Source organism: Mirounga angustirostris, unplaced genomic scaffold (genome assembly GCF_029215605.1).
Source record: "Mirounga angustirostris isolate CCGP_5_RB_7025 unplaced genomic scaffold, mMirAng1.0.hap1 SCAF_16, whole genome shotgun sequence".
In the NCBI taxonomy this organism is placed as follows: Eukaryota; Metazoa; Chordata; class Mammalia; order Carnivora; family Phocidae; genus Mirounga; species Mirounga angustirostris.
In genome coordinates, this window is record NW_026991724.1 from 51194332 (window position 1) to 51219610 (window position 25279).

A 25279-nucleotide genomic window follows, 5' to 3' on the forward strand; every position below is an offset into this window, starting at 1 on the left:
GCTGTTAGTAAGTGTATCATGTTGACTTGGTAAGAAACTGCCCAGCAACTTTCCCCAAGTGTCTGGACTGTTGTGCATTCCCGCCCGCAGAGTGTGGGGCTCTATACAGTCGCTCTACTTCCTCAGCCACACTCGGCACTTGCTCTCTGCCTTTCCAACAGGTCTGCAGTGGCAGCTCGTGGTTTCTCCAGTGGGGTTTTTTGATGAACAGCTATTTTAGGTCAACGAAGCCCGATTTTTCGTGTTTGTTTTTTCTGTGTGGCTCATGCTTTTAGTCTTAAAAACATCCGATGAGATATGCTTCACAACTTTATTGCTCAAAAAGGTCCTTTGGAATGACAGCAGTCTTTGTCCTTGGTGTCCCCCACCCTGGCAGGGTCCCCTGGAGTGTTTGTTACTGTGGAGGGAACAGAGGGCCTGGGGACAGGATGGGATGTACCGTAGAGTCACAACACACACACACACACACACACACACACAGTTACAGCCACCAAAACAGCCAGCAAACCCACTGGAACATCCTTCCTCGCAGAGGGCCGAAGCCCACATTTACACTATTTCTCCATCTTGTTTCCTAACTTTGGGTGGGAACAGGAATTGAGGACTGGGGGAGATCTGGGGAGAGACACACACATACACATCTACCCCAGCATTGAGGTCTCCCAGATCTGATGTCGTGGGGTGGGGCATCAGCTGAGGCCCCTGGGTCCCCCGAGTGTGCAGGCAGGGCCTCCAGAGCCCCAGTTCATGATCCCAATGTCCACAGTGGCCCCATCAGGGCAGGGAACGTCCCTATGGGGTTTACATAACTGATTCCTTCTCGCAGCGGCCCGCATCCCCCGCAGGTCCGGGACAGCGTTTGAGGAGGGGGTTCCCCTCCTCGGTAGGGACGGGCAGGGGAGACAGGGGCGTCTCGCTCTTCACTTGGATCAACTCTGGCACCGAGCTCTGCAACTCTGAGCGATCCACGTAATTTTGGAGGAGTCCTGCCCCAAAGGCATCACCTTCCACGTTGAGAACGGTACAGGACCGGTCCCTGAAGAGGCAGGAGTGACAGGGAAGTGAGTGGGAGGGGAGAGGGTAGAGCTCAACCCTCCCGCTTCTCCCCACAAAGCCTGGAGTCTCCATGGCGCCCTCCTTCATGGAACCCTGATCCTAGACCCAGCTCATCCCTCCATCTTCCCAGGATCCCCATTATCCCTTCCTCCTAGAACCTCAAAGATCTTTTCATCCAGAATCCAAAAAGCTCCCTACCTCTCACCTCTCTTCTTTCCTGTGGAATCCCAAAGTATCCCGCATTTTCTCTGCCTCAGAACCCCAAAGATCCCCTCCTCCATCCTCCCTGGAGCCCAAACGATTCTTCTTCCAATAAAACACAAGATTTGCTCCTCCTGGAACCTCAAAAAGTCACCCCTCCCTTCTCTTGGGGCCTCAGAAGACCCATCCAACCTCTCCTCTTCCCCCTGAAATACTACTTTCTCACTCAGGCCTTTCTTTTTTTTTTTTTTTAATTTTATTATGTTATGTTAGTCACCATACAATACATCATTAGTTTTTGATGTGGTGATCCAAGATCCATTGTATTCGTATAACACCCAGTGCTCCATGCAGTACGTGCCCTCCTTAATACCCATCACCAATACCTATCACCGAGCTAACCAATCCCCCCTCCCCCTCACTCAGGCCTTTCTAAAGAGCTCTTTTCCCTTCCTCTTTATACTTTGTGTGTGTGCCATTTTAGAAAATTGAGGTATGATTCACATACCATAAAATTTACCCTTAAAAAAAAAAAGATTTTATTTATTTGAGAGAAAGAGTGAGAGAGAGAGCACGAGCAGAGGGAGGGGTAGAGGGAGAGGGAGAAGCAGACCCCCCCACCAAGCAGGGAGCCCAATACAGACTTAATCCCAAGACCCTGAGATCATGACCTGAGCTGAAGGCAGACGCTTAACCGACTGAGCCACCCAGGCGCCCCAAATTCACCCTTCAAAAGTATACAATCCAGGGACACCTGGGTGGCTCAGTTGGTTGGATGTCCGACTCTATTTCAGCTCAGGTCATGATCTTAGGGTTATGAGATCGAGCCCTTCGTCGGGCTCCACACTAAGTGCGGAGCCTGCTTAAGATTCTCCTTCCCTCTGCCCCTCCCCCGTGTCCCCTCCCTCACACATGCACATGCTCTCTCTCTCAAAAAAAGAAAAAGGTATACAACCCAGTGGTTTTTAGTATATTCAGAGTAGTACGACCATCACTGCTACTTAATTCCAGGACGTTGTCATTGCTCTAAAAGGACACCCCACACCCACCAAGCAGTTATCCCCCATTCCTTCCTTCCCCGGCCCCTGGCAACTGCTAACCTAGGGTCTACAGATTTGCCTATCCTGGACATCGCATAGAAATGGAATCATGATATGTGGTCCTTTGTGTTCTGCCTTCTTTCACTTAGCATGAGGTTTTCAAGGGTCCACCACATGGTAGCGTGTACTTATGTCCATGCTTCATTCAATTTTATTGCTGAATGATATTCCATTGTTATGGATATATGACATTTTATGTATCCATTCATCAGTTGATGGACATTGGGTTGTTTCCACCTGTTTGCCATTATAAATAATGCCACTACAAACGTTCATGCACAAGTTTTTGTGAACATGTTTCCAATTCTCTTGGCATTATACCTAGGAGTGATGTGGCTGAGAAGTAGTAACTCTGACCAGGGGCTCTTATAAGGGAGTTACATGTTTCCGTCATCTGATCCTCAAGGAGAGACCATTCCATTCTCTCCATTTTACAGATGGAGAAACTGAGACCAGTGATGAAGGACTCAACCTGGGTCACATTAGCTAGCAGAGGTGGCCCTGGGATTTGAACACAAGCAGCCTGGCCTAAGAATCCACTCAATATATTAACCACTGGGGCACACTACCTCTCTGGGGTTCTTCTTAGAACCCCCAAGATCCCCCCCAAAAACGAACCCCCAAGATCCCTTCGTTCCCTCTAATTAGAACGTTCAAGACACCATCCCCTTTCTTGCTCTCCTCTCCTGCCCACAGGCTCTCAATGACCCTCCTGTTCACCCCCTTTCCCTGGGGGGTGTACCCGTTAGGCCCCGGAAGCCCCAAACCCACACTTACACCAGCCAGTCCACAGCCAGGATCAAGGAGATGTCCCGAACCGGCAGGTTGACTGCCTCCAGGATGATGGCCAGGGTGAGGACGCCTCCAGCGGGAATGCCCGCGGCACCCACACTGGACGCCGTGGCGGTGACCCTGGGGGAAGAGAGCGGAGGTCAGGGAGAGGGGCCTCGGCGGCATGGGAAGCTGGCTCCCTCCAGCCCGCATCCACGCTGGGGGGAGGTGTCAGAGGGGCCGAGGGGGGGGTCCTGGCCACAGCCTTCCCACACTCACAGAATGGTGATGATCTGCACAAAGTCCAGGGATCGCTGGTTGAGCTGTGCAATGAACACCGCGGCCACACACTGGAAGAGCGCTGCACCATCCATGTTGACCGTGGCACCGATGGGTAGGATGAAGCGGCTGATGTGCTTGGTGACGCCATTCCTCTCCTCCACGCACTTCATCATTAGGGGCAGCGTAGCGGAGCTGAGGGGCGGCCCTGTCAGTCAGCGCGTGACCCGCCCCCCGCCGAAGCCCCGCCCAGTCGACTACCCCACTGGCCAATCAGCACGCTACAGGCTCCGCCCACCAGCCTAGACCCCTCCCCCACCACACCCAGCCCTCCCCAGCTCTCCACGCCCATGCCCTTCTCTTCCCAGAGCCAGAGGCCCCTGGGATCCTGCAGAATGCCAGGATTCCAAAATATAGGAGTCCTGGACCCCCTGGAAGAGTACAGGCTGCTATCCTTCAAAATACACATAAAAATTCAAACCTAAATTCTATAATGCCTTGGAGCTCGCTGACCCACACTCCCTCCCTGCTCCACCAATAATAGATCTTGGCTAAGAATTGCTATTCTCCGAGGAACCCTGCTGTGGGGAGGGCCGGGTTCTGAGGGCACAGGTGGACAAAATACCTAGAAGAGGGTGGAAAGGGCTCCTAAATGATTAGATCCAGGGTGGAGCGCTAGACCACTGCCCCCAGGGCCAGGCCTTGTGGAGGAGGAGGGGTTCCCAGGAAGGAAAGAAGAAGAAATCTCTAAGACAGTGGTTTTCTAATGGGGGAGAATAGAACCTTATGAGAAACTCACAAAAGTATGGCCCCTATATCCAGATCCAGTGTCCCCAGATTATAAAATGTCAAGGGTCTCCAGATACTGATACCCACTCCAGGCCCCTTAAGCTTAAAAATCCTGCACTAGTCGGCCCCAAAGCCATACCTAGAAGAGGTCCCGAAGGCAGTGGCCAGCGCTGTCATAATGCCCCACAAGAAGCGGTAGGGGTTTTTGCGGGTGAAGAGGAAATAGATGAGAGGCAGCACCAGGAGCCCATGGATGGCATGGCCCAGCAGACAACACAGGATGTATTTGCCGAGACTGGCGAAGAGCATCCCCACGTCCTCCATCTCCACGATCTTGCCAGCCACCAGGAACAAGATGCCCACGGGGGCATACCTAAGTGCCCAGGAGACAGATTGCAGCCTCTGACTGTGTGTCCACGCAGGACCAGGCTTGGTGCTCAGTACACAGCCTGACCACAGGCTCCCTTGTGGGCAGGAAACATGACGTGTGCTGAGGTTTGGGCACCTTCCCTGCCATCCCCCCAGCTCTTTCCCCTTGAAAACAGCAGGGAGATAAAGAAGCCTGAGGGTTCCTATCGCTCGCTTGGAGTTGAATCACTAACCAGATTTGGACTGAACACATGGCCCCCATGAGTGAGTCATTTACATGTTCTGGTTCGTTTGTTACAGCAGTGAGGATGATTTAAACCGATACAATCGGGGCGCCTGGGTGGCTCAGTCGTTGAGTGTCTGCCTTCGGTTCAGGTCCTGATCCCGGGGTCCTGGGATCGAGCCCCACATCGGGCTCGCTGCTCGCAGGAAGCCTGCTTCTCCCTCTCCCACTCCCCCTGCTTGTGTTCCCCTCTTGCTGTGTATCTCTCTGTCAAATAAATAAAATCTTTAAAAGAAAAAAAAAGGGGCGCCTGGGTGGCTCAGTCGTTAAGCGTCTGCCTTCAGCTCAGGTCATGATCCCAGGGTTCTGGGATCGAGCCCCACATTGGGCTCCCTGCTCAACGGGAAGCCTGCTTCTCCCTCTCCCACTCCCCCTGCTTGTGTTTCCTCTCTCGCTGTGTCTCTCTGTCAAATAAATAAATAAAATCTTTAAAAAAAAAAGAAAAGAAAAAAAAACTGATACAATCTCTCACCACATCATGAAAACTAAAAAGTCTGTCACTCGGGTCTTAAAACACACAAAGCATTTATGATGGGCTGAGCCCTGGAACACGACTGAACCTTTACCACAATCCCACACAAGCTCCTATGTTAGTCCTCTGTAGCTACAGTTGAATTGAAATCTAATAGGTCTATAAAACAGGGACATTTGGGCTACCGGCCTCATAGGAATGTTGGAGGAAATGGGGTGCCAGGGGAAGTGCCTTGAAAGCTCTTTGTACACAATAAGTGATCTATAAACTTCTGCTGGAATTATTATCACCCCCTCCTGCAGTGATGATCCCAGGGGTGCTCCTGCCTCCCAGCCAGGAGGCCTCCCAAGACTGCCTTCCCGGTTTGATCACTATGGCTAGTTGTCGCCCAAACCCCTTCTGCTCTTTGGTAGCAGAAGAAAGGCCCTGTTGGCCAGCCACCTGTGCAGCTAGGTTTGGCCAAATGCCCAAGCTCCGGCCAGTGGGATGAGCCCAGAAGTTATACAAGTGACTATCTGATAAATATTAGCCAATACTGTTTACTGTCGACATGCTATAGGCCAGGTGGTGTCCCAAGAACTTCACACTCATTTGTGCCTGGTACTGTCAGTCCCATTTTCCAGATGGGGAAACCAAGGCAGAGCGAGCTCAGTCACTTATTATAGGGCATCCAGGTGGGAAGTCATAATGATAGTGATCATAGCTAACAGTAAGTAAATGCTTAGGAGGCGCTAGACATTTAAAACACTTTACAAGTGCTTTACCTAGACCACCTATTACTCATTTCATCTTCATGGTAACTCGGACATTTGATCCCATTCAAATCTCTGCAATGGAGATGCATTCGCTAAGTTGTGGCCACAGCTTGGCTGGCTTTTTGTCACCTTCCAGGAGGATCCAGAAGGTGCTGGCGTCAGTCTCAGCTCCCATGGAATACTACATAGTCCTCATCTTATAATGAAGACACTGAGGCACAGACAGGGTAGGATCACTTGCCCAAAGTCACATAGCCAGGGGATGGTCAATGCTGGGTGTGAATCCAGGCCATCTGGCTGGATGGAGGGTTGCCCCATCCCACATCCCGCCCCCCCACCTACCACATGATCCAGGAGACCAGCACCATGGTGGCATCATTAAAGGAGTTGAAGAAGCGGATGAGCAGCTCTCCCTCAGGCCCCAGCTTCCGCAGGGCCACACCAAAGACAATGGCAAATACCACCAGGCCCAGGATGTTCATACTCTCCACCTCATCGCCAATGGGCACCTTTGAGCAAGGAACAGATTGGGATGGGAGGAGGACGCTCGGTCAACCTGAACAGTCACTAAGGGCCTGTCCTGGGCCCTGCTGGGACCCAACGCGGACAAAACAGCTCCTGGAGCTCATTTGTCCCTTCCTCCCAAGGCTCACAGTCCAAGTCCAGGAGAAATACACCTGTCACCAGGGACCACTCAGAGTGATTGGAATAGGGAAACCCAAGGGAGTGTCGGAACTGAGGGGGGATGCCAGCTTGGTAGGTGGTGTGGCGGGGGAATCAGGGAGGGCTTCGTGGAGGAAGGGGCTGAGAGCTGGAGAACAGGAGGATTAACCAGGTCAAGAGGGGTGGTAGAAGGTTCTGGAGAGGGGAAACAATGTGCAACCGTCTGGAAATGAGAGCACCTTGGGCATTCAAAGAGCAGAAAGAAACCCACTGTGGCTGGAATAGGCCGGCCAGAGTCAAAACATGAGGCTGGGTGGGCGGCTGGGCAGAAGCCTGACTTCGCAGGGTCCCATGGAATGTGGCAAGGAGCCTGGGCTTGCTTCCGAGGGCACTAGGTAGGGAGCATAAAGGGGCTCTGGGTAGGGGAGAGACAGGGTCAGGTTTGTGCTTTGGAAGGACTACATTGTACCAGGCTGAGGGTAGGTGGGAGAAGGGGAGCCAGGGGCAGAAAAGAAGCCTGCACCGGGGAGGGAGAAGAAAGGGGCAAAAACGGAGAGACTAGAAAAGATAGAAATTGGGCAGTGGCTGCAGAGAGTATAAAACAAATACCACCAAATGTCAGAAGACCCCCGGTGTGGGGGGCGGCAAACAAAGGCTGGGGTGGGAACAAAATGGAAAAACTCCCGCGATGGGCCGAGGGATGGGGTCCCACCCCCCTTCCCCTGCTCTCACCTTCACCTTGGTTCCATTGATCCATCTGTTTTCATAGGAGGTACTGTACTGCAGGTGAGGGTGGGCAAGAGTCAGCATCAACTGCCACAGAGGCTCCCCCACCCCTTCCTGGCGCTAACAGTACTCCAAGCCAGCCCTAAGCACCCCTAAACATGATCTCCTTGCATCCTGCCAGTAACCCCACTGAGGAGGGATTTTCATACCATGTGCCCATTTTCCAGAGGTGGAAACCGAGGCTCAGAGAGGCAAAGGCACTTGCCCAGGGTGACACAGCTAGAATTAGAACCCAGAAGGGGCTCAGAACCCATATTCTCCTGTCTTGGTGAGGGGCATGGAGGGCTTTCAGAGACCACCCAAAAGCAGGCACCCAGGGGCTGCAACTGGCTGTCTCCCTCCCAGCCCGCCCCCCACCCCTCGGGACATACCCCCAAGGACTCACTGAGCGGAAGGCCGCAGACACCAGGTTGGAGGGGAAGATATTTCTGCAGAGACAGACACGGAGGGGGGCATGTTATTAAATACCCCGGGGAGGGGTGCCTGGGTGGCTCAGTTGGTTAGGCGACTGCCTTCAGCTCAGGTCATGATCCTGGAGTCCCGGGATCGAGTCCCACATCGGGCTCCCTGCTTGGCAGGGAGTCTGCTTCTCCCTCTGACCCTCCTCCCTCTCATGCTCTCTGTCTCTCATTCTCTCTCTCTCAAATAAATAAATAAAATCTTAAAAAAAAAATGAAATAAAAAATAAATAAATACCCCGGGGAGGGAGGGGAGGTTGGGAGGGGAATGTGTATGAGGGGCTGCGTTGGCCTCTTGGGATGGGAAGAATCTTGGAGGCCCCGTTGGCACCCAAGTGTGGTCGCCACCTAGGCCTCAGGCTGGCTGTGGCCTGGCAGAGTTGGGCCCTGGCCCGCACACTTTTCCAGGGGGTGGGGAGTCTGAGCTGGCCTCCTAGGGCCCCACAGGCTGGCCTGCTAGCCCCGGCCAGCCCCGAGGGATTGTGGACTGGAGGAGGTGAGGAACACTGGCTTCCCAAGGCAGGCTGGGGCAGGGTCACCCAGGGCCTCAGCTCCACCCCACGCAGCAAACTTAATACCCTGGGCATCTTGCATCAGCCACTTCCTCCTGGACGGCTGAGAAACGCTTGGGCCTTGGGTCCCGGGCTGAGCGGGTCACAGGGTATGGGGAAGATCTGGGTGTGTTGGAAAGAGGTAGCAAGACAGAGTGACAAGGGATGGCTGTGTGTCATGAATGTGTATCTGTGCAGCAGCGTGTGGTAAACCCCAGCGAGCATGTCTCGGAGTGGGACGAAAATTACAGCAAATGTGGGGACGACAGTCCTTGTAGTGCTTGACATAAATCCACTCATTTATTTATTTTATTTTTTGTTTTTTTAAGTAGGCTCCCCGCAGGGCGCCTGGGTGGCTCAGTCGTTAAGCATCTGCCTTCAGCTCAGGTCATGATCTCAGGGTCCTGGGATCGAGCCCCGCGTCGGGCTCCCTACTCAGCAGGGAGTCTGCTTCTCCCTCTGCCCCTCACCCCGCTTGTGCTCTCTTTCTCTCACTCTGTCTCTCTCTCTAATAAATAAAATCTTTAAAAATAAATAAATAAGTAGGCTCCCCACCGAACACGGAGCCCAACACGGGGGTTGAACTCACCACCCTGGGATTGAGACCCGAGCTGAGATCAAGAGTCCGACGCTTCACCGACTGAGCCGCCCGGGCACCCCTAAATCCACTCATTTGATCCTCACGACAGCCCTCTGGTCCCCATTTTATAGAAGAGGGAACCAAGGCACAGAGAGGGAAAGAAACTTGCCTTGGCTAGGAAGTGGCCGAGCTGGGATTTGAACCCAGCCAGCCGGCGGCGTAGTTCTAACCACCCGGCATTCTGGTGTCCTCCCTCCACCAATGATGTTGCTCAAATGTTGGTATCCGGTGGGGGGTGCGGGTTAGTGTTCAGATACATGGGATGGTGTTGGTGTGTATGGGGTCTTGAGCATGGATGTTTGAGCAACGCTCGATGTACTGGTGTGGTCCTTGGCATCCGTGAGTGGCTGTGCAAAGGGATGCTTAGTATCCTGTGTGTGTGTGTGAGTGAGTGCACGTGTGACAACTGGTGTAAGGCTATGTGTCAGTGTGAGAGGCCGCGGCTGTGGCTGAGTATCTGTGTCCAGCTGTGGCCCAACTGCCTATAAAGTTGTGTGGTTCTGGGCGCCTGGGTGGCTCAGTTGGTTAAGCGACTGCCTTCGGCTCAGGTCATGGTCCCGGGGTCCTGGGATGGGGCCCTGCATTGGGCTCCCTGCTCTGCGGGAAGCCTGCTTCTCCCTCTCCCACTCCCCCTGCTTGTGTTCCCTCTCTCGCTGTGTCTCTGTCAAATAAATAAATAAAATCTTTAAAAAAAAAAAAAGTTGTGCGGTTCTGAGATGTTCCAGCTAAGTCTCTGAGGAGCTGGCCAAGTGCCAGTTCCTTCTATTTCGGCACACAGGGGAGGGCTGTGCACATCAACAGCCTCCGAGTGGGTGTGCCCATTGGCCAGAAGGCCTGTACCCATCCAGGCCCAGCAGGGCTGGGTCAGGACCCTGCTAATCTCCCCCAGCCAGGAGGCGCCCACCCACTGCGACTTCTAGACACCAAGCCCGCCCCCAAGTCTCTCATCTCAGCCGTCACGGGTCCCCCAAGCAGCTGGGAGAACCCAGTTCCGTGACTCATCATTTCCTCCCGCCACTTCCAGGAAGTCCCCAACCAGCCTGGAGACACTGAATCAGCAGGCCCCAAAGGCAACCCAGGGGTCTGCCCTCCTCAAAGCTGGGAGAGCCATTCTTGGGTGGGGAGCAGAGATCAGAAGGAAAAGCGTCTGCTCTCTTTCTAACTGGCCCCCTTCTGTGCAGCCTCATGTGGGTTTGGCGGGGTGGAGGGAAAGCCCAGACAGGCTCCCCAGACAGGAGGAAATAGAACTGAAGTCTCGGAGGTGGCAGGGTTTAGCAGGAACATATAAAAGGGAAGCTGCCAGGGCCCAGTTGAACTGGGCCGGGAAGGGAGGCTGAGAAAAAAACCTGGTCATGTCCCGGTGACACGTAGTGTGGGGAGCCCTGGGGCTGGAGGTCAGTCAGATCTCCTCTTGATCCCCCTCGGACTCCTCACCCAGGGGTTACAAGCCGTCTGACCCTGGACTCAAATCTTGATCCAGAAGCCCCATCCTGAGGCCTTTAGCAGCCCCCAAATTCCCTTCCAAGCCCCCCCTCACGCCCAGGATCCTCTCCCCTCCCAGGAGCCCCTCCTATGTCCCCTCCCTCCCCAAACTCCCCCAAGCATTACTCCTTCTTCCCTCTATAAGACTTCCTCGCCAATCACCTTCTTGTAGGGTCCCGGCTAATGTCCCCGGGCGCCCACATGAGAAGCCTCCTTTCCCAGGGCTCTGTCCTCACCCGCTGTACTCTGACCCTCAGAGGGCCACGATCACCATCCCTCACCACCCCGTCCTGTCTTCCTCAGGCCCCGGGGATGCCCTCTCCGATTCACGTGGCCACTCCCGCCATCCCTAACACGCGTCCCCTCCCCACGCGGCTGAGGCACCCCTTCCCCCCCTCCCCCCCGACTCCACCGGGCGGGCGGGGTCTGACCTCACGAGATCCAGGAACGAATCCAGGACTTCCTTGCTGGGGGCCTCTTCCGCGGCGCCCGAGGTCCCGACCGAGGCGTTGATGGCGGCGAAGGCGGCGCCCGGCTGCAGGGCCAGCGCCAAGCCCACGCCGAGCGCGGACGCCAGCAGCGTGGTGACCAGGAAAAAGAGCAGCGCCCAGGCGCCCAGGCGGCCGAGCGCGCTCGAGTCCAGGCTGGCGGCGCCGCCGATCAGGCTGCACACCACCAGCGGCAAGATGATCATCTTCAGCAGGCGCAGCAGCAGCTCGCCGGGGAAGGCGAAGGCAGCCAGGCGCGCGGGGCCCAGAGCTAGCGCGCCGCCGGCCCCCGAGACCCCCAGACCCAGCGCCACGCCTGCCACGACGGCCACCACGGTCAGCAGCACCAGCAGGTTGGCGCGAAGGCAGCGGCGCACCCGGTCCCGGGAACTGCCGCAGCCGCCTCCTGTGGCGCCGGGGTCCTCCATAGGGACCAACGTCGGGGCACCGTTCGCGGTGGGCTCAGCCTTGGGGTCTCCCCGAGGCGGATCGGCCACCATGATGAACGCCCCGGACTTGCTTAGCGCCTGGAAGCTGGGCGCGCTTGGGTCTCCTTCCCGGGACGCCGACGTTCCTTAGAACGGAGAGTTTTGTAACACAGCCTGGAGGCTGGAACTTTGGAAGGTTCCCCGGGGTTGGGAATTCACAGCGCCTTGGTTCCTGGGGTGTCTGAGATCCCCAAGCTGGGCGCTGAGGCTCTTCTGCTCTCCCAGGTGGTGTCCGGCGCCCGAAATCTGGGAGCACTTGGGTTTCTCGGCCCCAGGGATGGGAACACAGGAGTTTATCAGGCTGGGACCTGAGGTCCTTGGCTCTGGAAGGCTGAAGGCGTCCAAGTGGCAGAGTCCTCAAGAGGTCAGGTCCTGGTAGCGCAGATCCGGGAGGCAGGGATCCGGGGTGCCGGGGTCCTGGAAACCGAGGCTGGGGAGCCTGAATCCAGGGGGCGGGAGACAGAGATCCGGGAAGAGGGGAGCCAGGCTTTTGAGTCCAGGAGAGGAGATCCAGGCCCCTAGGAAGCGGAAGGCGGGGGTCCGGGACCCTGGGAGGTAACTGCGGCGGGTCGGGGGGGAAAGCTCGCGGGCGCGCCGCGTGGCTCTGAGCCCACCCGGCGGAAGCTTCCAGGATTAACGGCAGGGGCGAGGCTTGAGAAGGCGGGGAGCGAACCGCGGGCGCCGATTGGCTGAGGCGCGTTCGGAGCCCTCCTGCGAGCGAGAGGTGGGGCCGAGGCCAGAGTCTGGCCAAGTCACCCATAGAAGGCCGACTAACCAAGTCTAGCAATATCGAGGGGCGGGGACACCGGAGGGGCGGGGGCGGGGCCCGGTTGGGGGCGGGACGTCGAAGGGAAACCTTTTTTCCCGCCAAAGGCATCCGGACGTGGCTGGGGGCCGGTAACCCGCAACTGTTCTCCCGCTTGAGGGTCTCTAGAAAGAGCAAGCGAGCCGCAGGTGGCTCAACCCAGCCTGCAGTGCCTCCGCCCTGAGTTCGGTATTTTGTCGCCTCTCGGAACTCACATTCCTTGAATGTAAAATACAGATTATTAAAACTCATCCCACACATGATGGGTGGAAGATTTAAATTAGATGGAGTTATTTATTTAATAATGTTAATAGTTTAAAAAATAAATGTTCCAGGGGCGCCTGGCTGGCTCAGTCCGGGGAACATGCGACTCTTGATCTCGGGGTTGTAGGTTGGAGCCCCACGTTGAGTGTAGAAATTACTTAAAAATAAAATAAAATAAAAAGTTTTTATTTTTTTTAAAGATTTTATTTATTTATTTGAGAGAGAGAATAAGAGAGAGCAAGCACATGAGAGGGGGGAGGGTCAGAGGGAGAAGCAGACCCCCCGCTGAGCAGGGAGCCCGATGCGGGACTCGATCCTGGGACTCCAGGATCATGACCTGAGCCGAAGGCAGTCGCTTAACCAACTGAGCCACCCAGGCGCCCAAAATAAAAAGGTTTTAAATAAATGTTCCCAGTTCAGAACCCGACACATCAATAACAGCAGTTCTTAGTTTAGGATTATAATCCACTTTCCCCTGGGTATGTAATTCACAATTCACCCCTTAAAAATTAGAATTCAATCTAACAACTGTGCTAATGATTTTACACATGCTTTCACCAAATATTTCCATATATATATATATTTAAGGAGGCTCCATGCTGGGCATGACCCAATGTGGGACTTGAACTCAGGACTCTGATATCAAGAGTTGGTTGCCTAACCAACTGAGCTACCCAAGAGCCCCCTTCTTTTCCTTTTAAGGTAAAATACACATACAATGAAATGCAGATTGTAAGCGCCATTTGTTGATTTTGACAAATGCATAGGCCTGATTTCACTGGAATCTTCGTAACTGCTTGGTGAGGTGGGTCCCCCTATTATACCCATTCTTTGGATGCCCAAACTGGGGCTTAGGGCCAGAGGAAGCCACGTGCCTTGAGGCTACACCTGAGGAGGCTGGGAGTTGCATGCCTGCCTCCCAAGTTCCTAACCCTACCTATTGGGTTGCCTCCCTAAATTCCTTCTTGGTCATTTGAGTCGTTTCCAGTGAATCAGTCACCATTCACGATTCCCTACTTCTCCTGGCAGTGCTGAAATCCTAATTCCTTCCGGTGCCTGGGTGGCACAGTCAGTTGAGCATCTGACTCTTTTTTTTTTTTTTAATTTTTTTTTTTAAAGATTATTTTATTTTATTTTATTTGAGAGAGAATGAGAGAGAGCACATGAGAGGGGGGAGGGTCAGAGGGAGAAGCAGACTCCCTGCAGAGCAGGGAGCCCGGAGCATCTGACTCTTGGTTTCTGCTCAGGTCATGATCTCGGGGTCGTGAGATTGAGCCCCACATGGGGCTCGGCACTCAGTACTGAGTCGGCTTGAGATTCTCTCTCCCTCTGGCCCTCCCGCTCGTGCTCGCTCTCCCTCTCTCTCTAAAATAAATAAATAAATCTTAAAAAAGAAAAAAAAAGAAATCCTAATTCCTTCCCCAGCTGTCCTGTTCTCCGAGGACATTTCACGCATTGGCATTTGCTCAAAGACTGTAGACAGTGATAACCTCAGAAGCGTCCTCCTGAGGCAGCTGTTGGAGCCTCAGGCAAGTCACAACCTCTGTGAGTCTCAGTCTCTACACCTATAAAATGGGAAGAAGAAGAATAGATCACACCTCCTTGAGTGCTGTGAGGATCAAAGGAGATCATAGGTTTAAAGCATTTAGACAGGGTGCAGGTCAGCCCTTTAAAAAGTTAACTGGTACTATTCCTGTAATTGCTGTTATTGTTATTGGAGAACATGGTTTGGGCTCAGACCAGCTCTGGGGGCTGCTGGGCCCTGGTGGTAAGCTCTCCGTCCTGGTCACTGCAGCCCCAGCCCCAGACCCACTTGGGAAGGAGCTTCGAGAACTTTTGGTGACATCCTGGAGGATCTCAGGCATTGGTGCCAGGCGAGCTGAGATCTGCCCAGGCTCTGAAGGCGTGTCACCCAGGCACACTGGAATGTGGTGTGGACCTCCTTTCGGTGTCTCTCCCCTCCCAAGTCCTCCCATCCTCAACTACTTCAGGAAGCCCCCTACCCTCATAGGCTGAAGTCATATTCATTTAACAAACTCCCGCCCAGCTCCCGTGTGCTTGGTTGTGTGCTAGAGAGTGTGGGCACTAAATCTACACGGACATGGGTTCGAATCCTGACTCCACCACTTACCAGCTGAGTATCGGTGTCCTCATTTGTCCTGGAGCCGATGTGAGCATAAATTCGAGTGCTCCCATAGTGACCCTCGATACAAAACGTGAGGGGCCAGTCCCTGAGTATTTTATCATTATTATTTTTTAAGATTTTATTTATTTATTTGACAGAGAGAGACAGGGAGAGAGGGAACACAAGCAGGGGGAGTGGGAGAGGGAGAAGCAGGCTCCCCACGGAGCACGGAGCCCGATGCGGGGCTCGATGCGGGGCTCGATGCGGGGCTCGATGCGGGGCTCGATCCCAGGACCCTGAGATCATGACCCGAGCCGAAGGCAGACGCTTAACGACTGAGCCACCCAGGCGCCCCCCTGAGCACTTTATTTGTTCTACAAATATTCCTTGAGCCCTTCCTAAGGGCCAAGTACTGTTCAGTGTGTGGCGATTCAGCAGTGAGGAAAAAAGAAAGAAAGAAAGAACAAAAGAAAGAAAGACAGACAAAACTCCTTGCCAGCATTCTAGTGAGGGGAGACAGGGAAATAACCTTAGCCTACCAGAGGGTAAGTTCTGGAGAAAGCTGAAGTGTTGTATGGCAAAGAGGTGGGGTGGTCAGGATGGGCCACTCTGAGGCAGTGACATTTGCAACGGGACCTGCATGACAAGAAGGAGCCTTCAATATGGAAAGAACATTCTAGGGTAAAGGAAGAGCAGGTGTAAAGCCTTGAGGCGGCAGGAGGAGAGGCATCCACCTTGTCTGAAATGCTGTTATTGAAAAGATGTTATCTCGGGGCACCTGGGTGGCTCAGTCGTTAAGCGTCTGCCTTCGGCTCGGGTCATGATCCCAGGGTCCTGGGATTGAGCCCCGCGTCGGGCTCCCTGCTCCACGGGAAGCCTGCTTCTCCCTCTCCCACTCCCCCTGCTTGTGTTCCCTCTCTCGCTGTGTCTCCCTCTGTCAAATAAATAAATAAAATCTAAAAAAAAAAAGAGAGAGAGAGAGACGTTATCTTATCTCCACTAATCCTTAAGACCTTACACTCTACTTTTTTATGGATTTGGAAGCAGCTGGGGACATGAAGTGTGTTGTAGCCCAAACCCCCTACCTAGGCAGGGAATTTGAACTCAGGTGTCTCCGACCCCAGCCTGTGCCCTCCAGCCCTATGGGACACCATGGCTACCCCTGCGGTTGGCTCCTCCCCAAGCAGAGGCATTTCTTTCAAGGGAACCATCATCTATTCTGAGCTCAATGTTTGGCCTGTGATGGGTGGTGCTGGTGACCAATACATTCTTGGCTCTGTCCTCTGGGGACTCACGGTAAAATAAGGGAGACCACCCACCCCCAGAAGGTGATGACACAGAGTGACCAGGGCAGGGATGGGGAGGCCAGAAAGGATGCTTGACCCAACCTGGGGCTCAGGGAGGGCTTCCTGGGGGAGGGGACATCCCAGCTGGGATAGCAAAGGGTTGGACCAAGCCCAGGGAGAGAGTATTCCAGGCAAAGGGAGCCATACGTGCAAAGCCCCAGAGTTGAAAAGAGCCCAGAACGTTCCCAAGCATGGCTCTAACCTGGTCACCCCACCCTCTGAGTGGCTTCCCTTGGGATAAAGTCCAAATTCTTCAGCTGGACATCTGTCTACCCAGTAATTCATTCCTTCAATCAGTCAACAAACCACATCCATGGAACAGAACACAGAGAGACATCAAATAGAATGAGACAGATGAGGAACTGGGTGGAGGGCAGGTTTCAGTAATGAATCGGATGTCAAGAAATTTGTTAAAGAGGAACACACAAGGTGCAGGAGGGGGTGTAGAGGACGAGGTACCCTATCATCTGTGGGGAAAAACAAATATTGAACAGCCTCTGTCTCAAATGCATTGACTATCTCTGCAAGAATCCACAGAAGAGCACTCTCTCTCTCAAATAAATAAATAAAATCTAAAATTTAAAAAAATCCACAGAAGGTGCTTGAAGTGGTGGCTTTTAGAAAGAAAAGCATGGCTTTGCAGTTCAGCGTGAGCCCCGTGGTTTACTCAGCTGTGAGACAGCAATGATGGTGTCTGGCCTCAGAGATCAGAGAGGGATGATGAACCAAGTTCATGTGTACGAAGTGCTTTGGTTGGTAATGGGCACACTGCAGCCTCCTGGTATTTTAAGCCGTGATGACTTCTGGAAATCAACATTTTATCTAAGGTGAAAGTAAAAAAGGCTTCTTCCACACTTTCCCTTAGATACAAACTCACAGGCTGGTGCTCCCCGCCCCCCGCCCCCCCAGAAGTGTTCATGCCTTGGAGTCACTGGGCGAGGGCAGCAGGTGGGACCCGACAGCTGGTGCTGGTTTCAGGTGCTGTGCCAGCAGGTGGCCAGGCTGGGGGCAGGGAAGCTTCTGGCAGCCCTCCCGGTAATCAGGGCCCTGGGTATGGAGAAGTGGCCCAGCCTCCGTGGGCAACACTGGCCGAGGCCAGCCTTCACATAGTTGCTGCTCTCACATTTCAAGCACAGGGGTGTCAGATGGGGAGGCAAGTTGGAGGGAGGAGTCTCGAAGACTCAGGGGAGCCCAGAATCCCAGAACTTTCGGGAAGTGTGGGGTGGGCCTGGGCCAAGAGGGGAAGGTTTGAGGGTCTGGTCCAGGATTGGCCAGGAGTGTCCCACCCCCTTCCCTCCTCTGCTTACAGAGGAAAGTATACCAATTCTGCTCAGCCAAACCTCCTACCCAGATTCGAATTTCAGGAATTTCATCTTCGGAAAAGAAAAGGCCTGGGGCTCTGGGAAGGAGGTGAGAGGGGCCAGGAGAAGGCTGAGCTGAGCTGTGTGGAATCTGGACAGCACAGAGCATGGAGGACCCTCCTGACCTTAGTTCGCTGTCTGTGAAATGGGTATTGTTTGGAATGGTGTCCTCCGTGAGAGAACTGGGTATCGGAGAGCAGGTGGGATTGAGTTAACTTCGGGGTATCAGCCTTCTCCATCAGACCTGTGATCAGGAGCTTCCAGGCGATGCAGCCTCTCCTCCCTCAGATTTGCATTTGTGTGTTCAGCAAACTTTTTCTGAGCACCTAGTGGGTGCCCGGCCCTGTACTGAGGGGCACTGGGGTCCCGGCAGTGACTGAGACAGGCCTAGCTCCTGTCTTCCTGGCCTTATAGTCCAGTGGGGGAGACAAACAGTGATGACCCCAAGTGAGAAGTGCTGGGATAGAGGAGCCCAGGGGAGAAGCCCAGTCTGAGAAGTGAAGTCAGGGAGGGTTTCCTGGAGGAGGGGGCATCTGAGCTGAATTTGGAAGGATGTCAGAGCTAACCAGGAAAGGAAAGAGGGAACGGGTAAAGACAGAGGACACAGGAAGGGCAAAGACCTGGAGGTGAGGAATTTATGAAACTAAGAATAGTTCTGTTTGGTTGGAGTGGAAAATTCAAGGAGGAAAGTGCCAAGAAATGAAGCTGGAGGGGCGTCTGGCTGGCTCAGTCGGAAGAGCATGTGACTCTTGATCTTGGGACCATGAGTTCGAGCCCCACATTGGGTGTAGCGATTACTTAAAAGTAAAATCTTCAGGGGGCCCTGGGTGGCTCAGTCGGTTAAGCACCCGACTTTTTTTAATTAACACATAATGTGTTATTTGTTTCAGGGGTACAGGTCTGTGATTCATCAGTCTTACACAAGTCACAGCGCTCACCATAGCACATGCCCTCCCCAATGTCTATCACCCAGCCACCCCATCCCCCCCACCCCCCTCCACTCCAGCAACCCTCAGTTTGTTGCCTGAGATTAAGAGTCTCTTATGGTTTGTCTCCCTCTCTGGTTTCGTCTTGTTTCATTTTTCCCTCCCTTCCCCTATGATCCTCTGTCTTATTTCTCAAATTCCACGTATCATTGAGATCATATGATACTTGTCTTTCTCTGATTGACTTATTTCACTTAGCCTAATACCCTCTAGTTCCATCCACATGGTTGCAAATGGCAAGATTTCATTTTTTGATGGCTGCATAATATTCCATTATATATATATAATGTGTGTATATATATATACATACATACATATATACACACACACACATATATGTATATCACATTTTTTTTAAAGATTTTATTTATTTATTTGACAGAGAGAGACACAGCGAGAGAGGGAACACAAGCAGGGGGAGGGGGAGAGGGAGAAGCAGGCTTCCCGCGGAGCAGGGAGCCGGATGCGGGGCTCGATCCCAGGACCCCGGGATCATGACCTGAGCCAAAGGCAGATGCTTAAGGACTGAGCCACCCAGGCACCCACACACCACATCTTCTTTATCCATTCGTCTGTCGATGGACATCTGGGCTCTTTCCATAGTTTGGCTATTGCGGACATGCTGCTATAAACATTGGGGTGCAGGTGCCCCTTCGGGTCACTACATTTGTATCTTTGGGGCAAATAACCAGTGGTGCAATTACTGGGTCGTAGGACAGCTCTATTTTCAACTTGTTGAGGAACCTCCATACTGTTTTTCCAGAGTGGCTGCACCAGTTTGCATTCCCACCAACAGTGTAAGAAGGTTCCCCTTTCTCCGCATCCCTGCCAACATCTGTCGTTTCCTGACTTGTTAATTTTAGCCATTTGACTAGCACCTGACTCTTGATCTCAGCTCAGGGCTTGGATCTCAGGGTCGTGAGTTCAACCCCCATATTGGGCTCCACGCTGGGCATGGAGCCTACTTAAAAATAAATATAAATCAAATCAAATCAAGTCAAATCTTCAGGGGAAAAAAGGCTTTAGTTTAAATCATGCAATTACCCTGTGCTGGGTCCTGCCACAGACACAGTGGTGGCCAAGGGCACTCTGCCTTGTCCTCATGGAGTCTTATTACACCCCCATCACAATGCTTCCTTTGCAGGGCACCTGGGTGGTTCAGTCAGTTAAGTGTCTGCCTTCAGCTCAGGTCATGATCCCAGGGTCCTGGGATCGAGCATCTGGGGAGCCTGCTTCTCCCCCCACACCTCTCACATACAAAAAAAAAAAAAGAATACTAAATATCAGAGCATAGTGTATAAGTAATTATTGTTTCGTGGCTTTTTACTTTATCTGTGTGTGCACACCTGTTCATAAACAGGCTGGGTTGCAAATAAAATATGCCTTCTGCTGCCCATCGAGTGTCCTAAACTCGAAACACTTTGAAAAACACTGGTCTGCGGAGCCCTACCAGGTCTGCTCCCTCCTGACCTTTGCGGTTCTTCCCCCCATCTTTTTCTCACACAAACTTCTCATTGCTTAACCCAGATTTTCAGATTCCAACTCAGGGATCCCCTGAGTCCTCCAGACCCCCAGGCTGGGTCAGGTGTCCCTCCAAGCTCCTCCAACTCCGGCCCACTCTGGATGGTCACTGTCTGGGGATGGGTCTGTCGCCTCCATTGGGCTGCGCCGGGTAGGGGCCGTCTTGACCACCGCTGAGTCCCCAGCATTGCCCTGTGGGGGGTAGGGGCAGGGGCCAGCTGGGCCCACAGTAGGGACTCTGGGAATGTGGGTTGACTCCTTCCAAAACAGGAAAGAGAGGAGGAGGCAGGACACTTGGGTACATCAGAGCCAAAAGACTCGGGGGCTTTAGGCATTCAAGCCTGGCTGGGAAGCTGCAGCCTGGGGCCTTGGAGACTGGCCCAGACCTTCCCTTCCTACCTTCCTAATTATTTATTTAAGAGCTGGCTTGTCTGGGCTGCTCCGCCCCGCCTCCCCCAGCTGCAGGCTGTCAGGCCCCAGCCTGTGGCTTGCAGTAAGGGAGTAACTCAGGTTTCTGGGCCTTGAGGCCCAGAGCAGGGGTGACAGGTACTGCCCTCCCCACCTCTCCCCAGATGCAGTCAAGATCCTGGAGGCCGTTTCCTCAGGCAGCAGCCCCAGCCACCACTCCAGGCCCTGCCCCTGGGACCCCACAGCTCTCTCAGGGCCTGGGTGACCTGGGTGACCTGAGTGACCTGGGTAGAAGGACATTTGATGCTTCCAGGGAGTCAGGATAGAATAATGGTCAAAGGGGGGGGCGGGTAGGAGCAGAGAGATGGGCCCTCCCTTTTCTTAGCTGACCTTTTACCCCCGAGGTGGCAGGAGAATTCAATAAAACCACGGGACAGAAGCCCCTGCGAGGCAGAGGCCTTGGTAATGTAATAAGGGGATGAGTCGGGGCGCCTGGGTGGCTCAGCCGGTTAAGCGTCTGCCTTCGGCTCAGGTCATGATCTCGGAGCCAGGCATCTTGAGCAGGGAGCCTGCTTTTGTCTCTCCCTCCGCCTCTCCCCCGGCTTGTGCTCTCACTCTTGCTCACTCTCGCTCTCAAATAAATAAATAAATACAAATTTTTAAAAATTAAAAAAAAGGGCGCCTGGGTGGCTCAGTTGGTGAAGCGACTGCCTTCGGCTCAGGTCATGATCCTGGAGTCCCTGGATCGAGTCCCGCATCGGGCTCCCTGCTCGGCGGGGAGTCTGCTTCTCCCTCTGACCCTCCCCCCTCTCATGTGCTCTCTCTCTCAGTCTCTCTCTCTCAAATAAATAAATAAAATCTTAAAAAAAAAAAAGAATAATTGAGCTTGATATAAAAGAGCAAAATAGTAAAATATTTAAAAATAAAAAATAAAAAAAATAATAAAAATTTTAAAAAAAGAGAAAGGAGCCAGTTCAGAGAGTAAATGATCACACTGCCTGTTCGGAGTGACTGTGTGGGCGTCACCTCTGGAAACAGCCAGCCTGAAGGACCAGGACGTTGTGAGTCTGGAGAAATTGCCACCCCCGACCATCTGAGGCTAGGGGAGCCCTTGAGTAGCAAGTAATCCCCGCCCCCACCTGTGCAGCCAGCTGGATTCCAGGAGAAAGGTCGAAAGAGCCCCTGCTTTGCTTTCTGAGGGGAGTGTGAAGCTAGCGACCTGGTTTTGAGGGGTGTGAGGATTTGCACTTGAGCGTGAGATGAGGGGGCATCTGAGTTAATCTGAGTGCTGATTAACAGGCCCTGGGCAAAGTCCTTTGGGAGCTGGGGAGGGGGCAGCTGGGGAGGGGTGCAGCGGGCAGGGCAGTGGGGGGGGGGAAGGTGTTGCCACCTTGAGCTCAAGTAATACTTAAGGACACAATATTTGAGGGCTCGTCAGAGACCCCTGGGTTCGATCTGCTCTTGGTACAGACAAGGAAACCGAGTCACAAAGTTCCACAGAGAATTACTGAAGGAGCCAGAGGAGAAGCTGTGAGTGGGGATAGAGATGGGGCATCAGGCCAGGAAGAGAACAACAAGAGAAGCCCGAGAAGGATATCAAGACACACTCCACCCAATTTTTTCCCCCAAAGTGCATTTTTTAATTGTATTTTATTTTTTGTAAAGATTCATTTATTTGACAGAGAGAGACACAGCGAGAGAGGGAACACAAGCAGGGGGGTGGGAGAAGGAGAAGCAGGCTTCCCGCTGAGCAGGGAGCCCGATGCGGGGCTCTTGGGGGGGCTTGATCCCAGTGATGAGGGAGCAAAAGGCTAGCTGAGGACAAAGCATAAGCGGATACCCTGCAACCTCCCCTCCCCCCCAATTCCTGGGTGGGATATATGTGACCTTCCTCCAGGAAGCACCCAGCTGTCTTAATGTTAATGCCTTGTTTAAAGGGGAAAACAACCTTAACTTGACAATGGCATTGGCAAGGCCTCCGGTATCTTGTAGGTCCTCTTTAGCATATGAAAGTCCTTTCGAAACCTCCCTTTTCTTGGGGCGCCTGGGTGGCTCAGCCGTTAAGCATCTGCCTTCGGCTCAGGTTATGATCCCAGGGTCCTGGGATCGAGTCCCACATCGGGCTCCCTGCTCGGCAGGAAGCCTGCTTCTCCCTCTCCCACTCCCCCTGCTGTGTTCCCTCTCTCTCGGTGTCTCTGTCAAATAAATAAAATCTTAAAAAAAAAAAAAAAAAAGAAACCTCCCTTTTCCTTACTTTCCCCCAACTCCCAAGTATATAATCAGCCACTCCTCCTGACCCCGGTGCTACTGCTCTTTCTGCCCCAGAGTCCTGTCCCCGTGCTTTAATAAAACCACCATTTTGCACCAAAGACGTCTCAAGAATTCTTTCTTAGTCTTCGGCTCCGGACTTCACCCCACTGAACCTCCCCTATATTCCAAAACCCCATCACCAGGACCCCGGGATCATGACCTGAGCCGAAGGCAGACGCCCAACCAACTGAGCCCCCCCAGGGGCCCCCCCAAAGTGAATTTAAAAAAAATTGAGGTGAAATTGACATGACATGAAAATGACTCATTTTAAAGCATCTTAAAGCAGTAGCATTTTGTACAATGTCGTGCGACCACCACCTCCATCTAGTTCCAGAACATTTTCATCACTCCCCCGCCCTCCACCAAAGGAAAAAAACCCCGTGCCTGTTAAAGGTGTGACTCTCCATCCCCTCCCCCAGGGGCCGGCCACCACTAATCTGCTTTCTGTCTCTAAGGATTTGCCTCTTCTGGACAGTTCATATCAATGGAATCCTACACTATGGGATTTTCATTGTCTGACTGTTTGTGTCCCCCTGCAACACACACAAAATTTATATGTTGAAACCTACCCCTCCCCCCCCCCGGCCCAGGTGGTGCTATCAGGAGGTGGGGCCTTTGGGAGGTGAGTCAATCACAGGTGGAGCCCTCAGGATTGGGATCAGTGCCCGGATAAAAAGGCAGATTTTCTGCCTCCAGAGGCAAAGCTCTTCCCACTCTGCCTCTCAGCTGAGGAATTTAGCAAGTGGGCAAGGACTTGTCCTCTCTTTGGAGTTAGGCCTGCAGAGTGATACGTAGCTCTTGGGTTGTTCACCAGGCCCCGTTCCGGGTTCTAGCGCCGGTCCCGACACACACCACAGCCTGCTGTTCCTCCACCTCCAGCTCTTTGCCTCCCATGACCATGGGAGGATGCAGGGAGGATTTCTAAATGCCGAGTCTGCCAAAGGGTGCCAGCATGAAAGAGAACAGAACTGACAGGCCCAGACTGGCCTCATGGCATGGGTCAAGCTCCTGGAGCCAGCTCTGCCTGAAGCCAGCCAATTGGACGATTTTTCACACCGATGAGCTTATCAGTCCGATGTTGCTGGAGACAGTTACAGTAAGGATTTCAGTCACCTGAAATAGAAAAGGAACCCAATGGATCCAGTGGGGGTTAGTCTGGTGATCAGGCTCTGGGAGTAAGCTCCTGTAGGAGGGGAAGGCAGGAGCAAAGGAGAGTGGGTGGGAACACGGCCCATTTCAGGGGACAGACAGCAGATTATCAAGGTGGCTGGCATGTGCAGTTTTTTGAGGGGTCACGGTGGGGTCATGATGCAAACTTCCAGTCGCCAGACAAAGGGACCACCTGACTGACTATGAAGGACTTGGGCCTTGGGAGTATCAGCGGGGCGGGGGGGGGGGGGGGGGGGGGAGAGACATCAAAGAGTTTAAGCGGCAAAGTGACACAGCCAAGTTCACAGTCTTTATTTATTTATTTATTTTTTAAGATTTTATTTATTGGGCGCCTGGGTGGCTCAGTTGGTTAAGCGACTGCCTTCGGCTCAGGTCATGATCCTGGAGTCCCGGGATCGAGTCCCACATCGGGCTCCCTGCTCGGCGGGGAGTCTGCTTCTCCCTCATCCTCCCCCATCTCATGCTCTCTCTCTCTGTCTCATTCTCTCTCAAATAAATAAATAAAATCTTTAAAAAAAAAAAGATTTTATTTATTTAGGGGCGCCTGGGTGGCTCAGTTGTTAAGCGTCTGCCTTCGGCTCAGGTCATGATCCCAGGGTCCTGGGATCGAGCCCCGCATTGGGCTCCCTGCTCCGCGGGAGGCCTGCTTCTCCCTCTCCCACTCCCCCCTGCTGTGTTCCCTCTCTCACTGTGTCTCTTGCTGTCAAATAAATAAATAAAATCTTTAAAAAAAAAAAAAGATTTTCGGGCGCCTGGGTGGCTCAGTTGGTTAAGCGACTGCCTTCGGCTCGGGTCATGATCCTGGAGTCCCGGGATCGAGTCCCGCATCGGGCTCCCTGCTCGGCAGGGAGTCTGCTTCTCCCTCTGACCCTCCCCCATCTCATGTGCTCTCTCTCTCTCTGTCATTCTCTCTCTCAAATAATAAAAATAAAATAAAATAAATCTTTAAAAAAAAAAGATTTCATTTATTTATTTGACAGAGAGTGAGCACAAGCAGGGGGAACTGCAGGCAGAGGGAGAGGGAGACGCCGACTCCCCGCTGAGCAGGGAGCCCAATGCAGGGCTCGATCCCAGGACCCTGGGACCATGACTGCAGCTGAAGGCAGACGCCCCACCGACTGAGCCACCCAGGCGCCCCCAAGTGTCTTTAGAAGAAGGCTTTGCACTCTGACCCATCTGCTAGTGGGTGTGAAAATGGGGAGGCATTAGGCAACAATCATTAACGTTAGAACTCCCACACCTTTTGCTTTGTTCAAAGAACACAGAAGTTCTTCTTTGGGGGATTTAGTATATGGCTGTAGTCATACACGCAAGAAATCACTGGTGTTGTTTGCACTAGCTAACACTGGAAA

At 53.1% G+C, this 25279-nt stretch overlaps 1 protein-coding gene across 5 annotated transcripts; it reads right to left on the minus strand.

Moving 5' to 3' along the window:
* Nucleotides 1-296: 296 nt before the first annotated feature.
* On the minus strand, nt 297-12262 carry SLC1A5 (solute carrier family 1 member 5). Of its 5 annotated transcripts, none has more exons than XM_045891805.3 (8): nt 11087-12260; nt 7910-7952; nt 7471-7518; nt 6418-6584; nt 4336-4569; nt 3408-3602; nt 3135-3269; nt 297-1036 (listed from the first exon to the last, which is right to left on the minus strand). In XM_045891805.3, exons 1-8 carry the CDS (start codon nt 11641-11643, stop codon nt 802-804), a joined length of 1614 nt encoding a protein of 537 aa, XP_045747761.1. In that variant the 5' UTR covers nt 11644-12260; the 3' UTR covers nt 297-801. The 5 variants fall into 5 exon arrangements, with proteins under 5 accessions (XP_045747761.1, XP_064436468.1, XP_064436470.1 ...); XM_064580398.1 differs by having other exon boundaries at nt 7896-7952; nt 11087-11603; XM_064580400.1 differs by lacking the exon at nt 7910-7952 and having other exon boundaries at nt 11087-11603.
* Between the last annotated feature and the right edge of the window lie 13017 nt (nt 12263-25279).